General features: G+C 33.1%; 1 protein-coding gene across 1 annotated transcript; it reads left to right on the top strand.

The window, feature by feature from the left end:
• On the top strand, nt 512-5158 carry LOC109722848. Its single transcript, XM_020251010.1, has 2 exons — nt 512-1516; nt 4716-5158. The coding sequence occupies exons 1-2, from the start codon at nt 872-874 to the stop codon at nt 4986-4988; spliced, it is 918 nt and encodes a 305-aa protein (XP_020106599.1). The 5' UTR covers nt 512-871; the 3' UTR covers nt 4989-5158.

Genomic DNA, 7951 nt, shown 5'->3' with positions numbered 1-7951 from the left:
ACACGCTATTAAAAATAATTGATTACTAAAAAATTATTTTCCGTGAAGATACATGTTCCTACGCTTTTATTTTTGAGAAACAAAAATACTATAATTTCTTATGAAATATAAAAATATATTTTAGAAAATTTTTTACATATTAAAAAAAAAAACTTATTAGAAAATAATAATAAGGTGAAACTTCAAAAACCCCTCCGGTGGTTTCGAACTTTCTCATTTTATTAACCTGTGGTTTTAAGTGTATCAAGTTAGTATCCTGTAATTTCGCACTTTCATACTTTAGTATTCTGTAGTTTAATATTTCGTTAAATTATATACTCCGAAATAGATAATAAAAAAAAAATTAAAATCATAAAATACTAACTTAATACACTTGAAATCACAGGGTAGTAAAATAAAAAAATGCGAAACTACATAAAATTTTTTAAAGTTTTCCACAATAATAATAATAATAATAATAATAATAATAATTAAGCTTTACACCAACTGAAGCGGTCTCCAAGCTGAGTAACCAAATACGCCGCACCGCCATATCCTACGCACGCTCTTCAATCTCCACGTGCCCCTCCAAGTGTCACTCCCGCGTACCTCCCACCGCCACGTGGCCCTCCTCCCAATTAATTAATTAATTTAAAAAAAAAACACCCCTAGACACAGGTCACAACCTACCAAAATTAAAAACTATATCCACACTCTCCTTTACCATCCAAATATATATATATACATTAACAACAGTTAACCCGTCTTCTCCTTCTATTTTTCGGGTTCTTTCTGTTCTGACTCTTTTTGAGTTTTGCTACGATAAAGATTCAAACCAATTATTCTGATTATTGTTATTATTATTACTACTACTACTACTGTGATAGGAATAATGTCGGGCCTGTCACTGGCGGTGGCCCCGCGGTCGCATCCGGAACCGCCTGCAGCTGCGGCGTCGTCGGGGCCGGGGAAAAGGCCACAGCAGCAGCAGCAGCAGCAGCAGGCGGTGATGGGCGGCGTGATGGGGTCGCTGCGGGTGATCGAGCTGCAGCTGGTGGCGTTCATCATGGTGTTCTCGGCGAGCGGGCTGGTGCCGCTCATCGACCTCCTGTTCCCGGCCTTGGCGACGCTGTACGTGGCCGTGCTGTCGCGGCTGGCGTTCCCGGCGCACCGGGGGGCGGGGTCGGCGGAGTCGGCGGGGGATGAGGAGATATTCCGGGGGCGGGGGTGGTTCCGGGGGTACGTGGTGGTGGGGACGACGGTGGGGCTGTTCCTGCCGCTGGCGTACGTGCTGGGGGGGTTCGCGCGCGGGGACGACCACGCGGTGCGGTCGGCGACGCCGCACCTGTTCCTGCTGTCGTGCCAGATACTCACGGAGAACGTGGTCGGCGGGCTGGGGATCTTCTCGCCGCCGGTGCGGGCGCTCGTGCCCATGCTCTACACCGTCCGGAGGGTCTTCGTCGTCATCGACTGGGTCCACGACGTCTGGATCAACAAGGCCCTCCCCGCCACCGCCACCGCCACCGCCAACCTTCAGGTAACAACCTTGTCTTCTGTGTAGCACCGACGACACCAAAATACGTCCCGCAATCGAAACTATCATAAAAATAGAGTTGTTTATAAATAAATAAATTATGATACGATGGATAAATAATTTAAAAAAAAAAAAGGCATTATGATTTGTTGGTCAGGTGATTGTTTATTTATTTATAAATTATGTTAGAGCAATGCTACGTGTACGTGTACGCCCCATTTAAGATGTATATATATTTAATATCTCATCCATCCGACAACTCATTTAAGATGTATATTTAATACCTCATCCATCCGACAACGTGACTCGTGGTTAACATCCAATCCACGGGTGCAAGCACCTAGTTTTACTTTTAATAAAAAAAAATACTTTATATTAAGGTGTATATCTTACACCTTTTACCTTTTAGATAGATTGATGAGTTTACCGACCGTCCCTGGAGCAAGTGGCAAAGAATTTAATAGTTGATATTCGAGATCCAAGTTCAAATCCTAGTTAATTCACATTTTCAACTAAGTTTATTTCTAAATGAAATAAACGAAGCAGATAGCGTGCTATCTATCTCTCTCTTAAAAAAAAAAAAAAAAATAGATTGATGAGTTTAATTTAATTTAAATGCTCTTTTTATTCTCTCCTTCTTCTTTCAACATATGAGAAAGAGGGGGAGAGAAAGTGGAAGAGAAGAAAAAATAAAAATAAAAATAAATCGGATTCCTAATATGTAAAATGTAGACCCTAAAATGAGGTGTACATATATAAGGTTGCTCTTTCTTTTTGGGAGTCGATCTATGGGTAACATTACTCTTTAAGTAGCCGTTTGGTTATTTAATAATATAGTACTAGGTGGTATTGGATTAGGGATAAAATTTACACTATTTATCTAAATATAATTTAGTCTTTTTTCATGCTCTACAATTGAGTCTTTTTTTTTTAATAATATAGTACTAAAAATAATATTTTTTATTTTTTATTTAATTTTGGATAAGCATGGAGCACGCCTGTCCTCGTGTTGTTAATTACCTCGATTAAAAAAGAAAAGGAAAAGTAATGCTAACTGAACACCTTTGGGTTAGGGACAAATTAAACTTTACACTCCGCTTATCTAAATATAATTATTTTTTACTAATTGTATCAATGTTTTTACTATTAAAATTTAAAACAATTTTATGAAGGAAATATTATTTGCAAATCTAAAAAAAAGAAAGGTGTAAACCTTACCATGCATCCTGATCATAGATTTTGAACTAAAAAAAAATAGTATTAAAAAAATGATAAGATAAAAATTCTGGGTTTCCAAAGGAAAATCAGAGTGTCCTTTAAATTTAGTCAGAGTTTTATTTTGTTTATTAAATTTTTATTTAGTGTTTTATTTCGTTCTTACTCATATCCATCAAACTTGAGATTTTTTTTTTTTTTTTTTTTATGATAAACGTATTGAATAGTATGTTTGATGTAAGGCAACAGTCCCAAACGTGAGTTTAAAATAAAATAAAAAGAAAAGGACGATAAATGAATAGAATATTGTCAGTCGTCCAAATCTAAATTATAGTATAAGGCCAATAGCGATTGCGATCATAATTGTATAGTATAAAAAATTTTAAAATGTTTTATAGTTTTTAATGGAAACATAACTTACAACACAAAGATGGCACGCAAGAAGCACAAGCACATATTTTCTTGGCAAAATTATATATAAAATTTTTCGGTCAATATCCGATTTTTTACTTTTTCTTTCTATCATTTAAAAATTATATTTTGCTTCTTTGTAAAATAAAAATGTTCATTTCGTCTCCTACCGTTAGTAATCCGTTAAGATTTTACTTATAAAATATTATTATATATTTTTTTATGCCACAAATATTCTCAGTTTTTTTTTCTGTGAAGATGGTAAGGGATAAAATTATCATTTTGTCATCACAATTCACACCGTACCGTTTATGAACATTTTTTATTTTATAAGGGGGCAAAGTGTAGGTTTTTAAATGATAGAAAGAAAAAGTGAAAAATCGAATTTTGACAGAAAATTTTTTACAATTTAGCCTATTTTTTTTTATGAAAAAGTGAAATATTTGGCGCACTTTGTACAAGCACTAATTTTTTTTTATGGTGAGCGAAATTATTTTAAAATTTTTAATTTTAAAACGAAGTATAGTACTTTAAATAGAGTAGTACAATGTCATAAAAAATAAGTAGAGTGAAAAATGAGTTACGAAATATATCCGAGCCATTTATATATATTAAACAACTGATGAGCAGCGAAATTAATGTTTATTTTGTTGGAAAAATTAGTTCTCTTTTGAAATCTTTAGTCAAATATTTGTATAAACAGTTTTGTTTGAAAACAATTTATCCACTGTTTTTAGAAACGTTGATTAAGAACGCAATGAATAAAAGCTATAGAGAATAAAGGATTAGATGGAGCCTGTGAGTCGAGGCGTGCGATTGCACTGTCCTAGAAGCAAGATTGCCCCTCCACGTACGAGGCGCCGGCAATCACTCCTAGCGATACAACGACCTTCGTCCACCCCGTCGGCACGGCTTCAGGGTGGTGCAAGAACGAACCGTCACAGCTTTCAGAGATCCAGCAAAACAGTGAAGAAGAAGGAGAAGAGAGAGAAGGGAAGAGGCTCGGGTTAGGGTTTCTGTATTTCATTACTCACCTAACCCAGCCGCTCACCCTAGTAAATAGGAGAGTAAAAGAAGGGTTCCAACGGGAAGACCACCTTCCCGAGGTAGACCGTTGGGGCTGGTTGAGTCCCGAGGTGCGACCCTTCGACTGGACCAAATCTGGACCTAATCCAGGTAAAGTCAAAAATAAAATAATAAAATGAAAAGTGTAACAAAAATAAAGTGAACCGGGTTCACGCGCGCCGCCGCCCGGCCCGGCTCGGCTCGTGCGCGCGTGCGTGTATTTAGACGAGAGTTCCACTCTCATCACTTCCCAAGTAATAACAATGAGAATAAAGAAGTATATAAACCAAAGCAAGTGAGGGTCTCTTTCCAATGTGGGACTAAACACCACATGAAAAGAGACCAAAGCTTGGGCTCCCAGGCAAGGCCCATTGACAGTGGGCTGCCCACAAAGTCCAAAGATCAAATTTAAGTTTTAATACATATGGGCTTTTGAAGAAGTTTTAAATCACTTGTTTTAAAATCAAAATACTAACATATTTTTCGTGTTATTTGTGTGTTACCGGTGAAGGATGTTGGGTGGATGTGGTTCGGGAGGTCACTTGCGGTGGCCAACTTGGTCTACTTCTCCGTCAACCTGCTCGTGTTCTTGATCCCGCAGTTCCTGCCGCGGGCTTTCGAGATGTACTTCAAGCAGCGGGACGGGGCCGAGACCGTCGCCAAGGCCGCCGAGGACAAGCAGGCGGCCAAAGATAACGTCAGGGCCTCCACGGAGGACGCCGGAAGGACCGGCAAAGATCACGCCCCGGCGAGCAAGCCCGACCACTCCAAGAAAACAGAGTAAACGTTGGAGCTGAGTTGAGTTTGAATTCGCGTCAAAGGAGCAGGTTTGTGTTGTGTGGTGTGTAATCTTAATTTGGTTGTGTACGTTTCTTTCATGTACATGAATGGATGAAGCGATTGACTTTGTTTGCGGTATAGTTTTTTAGGCCTTTTTTTTGGAAACAGTTTAAATATCATTCTTATGGGTGCATTTTTTTATTTGAATACCTTATAATTTAAAGTATATTATTTTAGTATTCTGAGTTTTTTTTTTGTTATTTTTTTCGAGTTAAAATTATAAAATACTAAACATATGGTATTAAAGTGAATTTTTCATAAATCAATGCCAGGTATTTTATAGATCGGAAAAACGAAGTTGTAGGGTACTAAAATGATGCATTTTAATTTACAGGATATTAAAAAATATATATATATATTATTTCACAGGAAAATTTTTGATTTTTTTTTTTCTCTCTCCCCATTGATCTGGTCTACTTCTATCCATTTTAAGGAATGGTTTGGAGGATAACACGTTTTTAAAATTTTATATTATAAAATTTTAAATTTTGGATATCGAAATTTTAATTTATTTTCAAATTTTCAACTCCTAAATTTAAAATTTTAAATCCTAAATTATGTAAAATTTTGAGCGCTATTTTTCTAAATTGGTTTGCTTCATTGCTTAACTAACTATTAAACGAACTAGAGTACTCCTTTATTTTTTGTTATCTATCTATTGTAAGTCCGAATTTTAAAATAAATTATATCTAATTTCTTCGCATTGGTGCTTAATTGTGCTAAATTTAGAAATTTCTTACAAAATTAAATATATGTTCGTAAATTTTAAAAAATTTATAAAGTCTGTCAATTGAAAACCTACGAATTAAGTAATCACTATTTATTTTTAATTATAATATTTTTAATTTTTGATATTGTTTGCATGGATCGACAAAAATGATCTGAATAAAGTGGGAACAATAAGAATTAAAAAAATACAAAAAGAGAATATATATTTTTTGGACAAACTGGCCTAAAAATAAGTATATTACATTTTTTTTTTTTTGCTTAAGAAAATTTTTGAAAAATTACGGAACCCTAGGAATCTAAACAGGAACTATCAAATAACTAGAAACAATACGTAACAAAATTTTATATTTTGAAATTAAATGTTGATACAAATATATATTTAATATATATATTTAATAGAAATATATACTATATTTTATAAATATAATTAAGAACATACCTATCGTACCCGTGGTAAAGCGCGGGTATATGGTCAGTGTTTAAGAAAAGAAAGGGCTAGGGAAGAGATAAAAGAAATAAAATAAAATAAAATTTCAAGTTAGGAAGTGGAAGCATGTGGCTTGAAGGTGATGTGGTAGAATTGCAGATTCTTTCGATAATAATGATTTTAAGATATTTTTTTAGTTAGTTATAATTAATTAGAATAAAATTTTAGATTTAATTTGAGTAAAAGTATTTTGTTTCTAATGACAACATTACCCCTTTTTTTTCTTACGGATGAAAGATTTCATTAAGTCTACGTAGAGTGCCATTTAACTTTCAAAATCACTCAAATATATATATAAAAAAGCTAAAAAAAATAATAATAAAACACACACTACAATGCGGATCTTGGTAGAAACTTTTTCAAATACCAACAAATCAATTTCCATCCAGATAAGAATTTGAGGAATCTTTGATTGGACATGTACACAGAACTGGACATCGAGTAAGCTCCATAATTAAAAAACATACTTCAAAAATTAAAAAAATTTTAAAAAATAAAAAAAGAGTAAAAATAACACAGAATTTATTTCGAGACTGAACTCACTTTAGGACGACGCATTCACGAAAGAAAAAAAAAAATTGCTCGCGTATCAAAACTCCGAAGCATCTTTTATTAGATTATTAATAATTCTCTCACACAATTTATAACTTATTTATATTATTCTTAACTTTAGATGCGCATAACCAATTTATAATTTAATTTTATATTAAATAATTAATTAAAACAATTTTATCTAAAGATTAACTAAAAAATAAAAATTTAAAAATAAATAAAGCTAAAACCATATAAGTGGATAGCTAAAAATTCTCATTTAATTAACTAATTAAAAGATATTCTCAACTAATCTAATCCAAGTTAAAAAAAAAATGATGAACTAAATCGGTTTAACTTGATCGACATTGGTTCAAGTCTGATCTGCATCATTGTAATTAAATGAGACTAGGGATAAACTTGAACTAATTGTTGTCGCCTGCGGCATATTTTAAAATTAATATCTGAAGTTAAGATTTGTTGATTGTAGAAGATGAGTCTTGATAGTATTTTTTCCAAATAGGTAGATGAAACTATTTACTGCTTGGCCTTAATTAGCAATATTTATGACAATGTTAGAGAATGTTATGTAATCCAATGGAATATTGTTTTGTAATTTGGCAAAATATTCTGTAAAAAATCTGACAAATGTTCTAAGGGCATGTAGTAAAATAAAAAAAATTTAGAAAGCCTCTGAGCTATTTCGAGAAAGGAGAAGAAAAGGAAGAAAAAAAGCTTATGAGAAGGGCCTAGTATTACAGACACGAACACGGAATACGACGACTAGATAATTTCTAAAAATAGAATATGAATACGATATGAACATTACTAATAAAATATTATTATTGTTATTATTATTATTATTATTATTATTATTATGTTTGCAATATTAACTTTTCTAAAATATTGTGTTACTTATATTTTTTATACGAATAAAAAATAATAAAATTTTCATTGATATTTCATATATTTTAAGAAGAGAAATTCTCTATCATATATAATTTATTTATAGAGCAATTACTTATATATTTTTGAAAAATTTTCGACCTTTTTATTTATCCATCTTAGAAGGTTAATAAAAAAAAAAATCCTTTTAAGGCTCCAAATTATTTCAAATGTACCTGTGGAGTTAAATTTTATTACTGAACTGACAGAAACAG

The sequence above is a fragment of the Ananas comosus genome, linkage group 17, assembly GCF_001540865.1.
Source record: "Ananas comosus cultivar F153 linkage group 17, ASM154086v1, whole genome shotgun sequence".
Lineage (NCBI taxonomy): Eukaryota > Viridiplantae > Streptophyta > Magnoliopsida > Poales > Bromeliaceae > Ananas > Ananas comosus.
The sequence above is the reverse complement of the archived record's forward strand: the minus strand, read 5'-3'. Positions and strand labels throughout refer to the sequence as shown.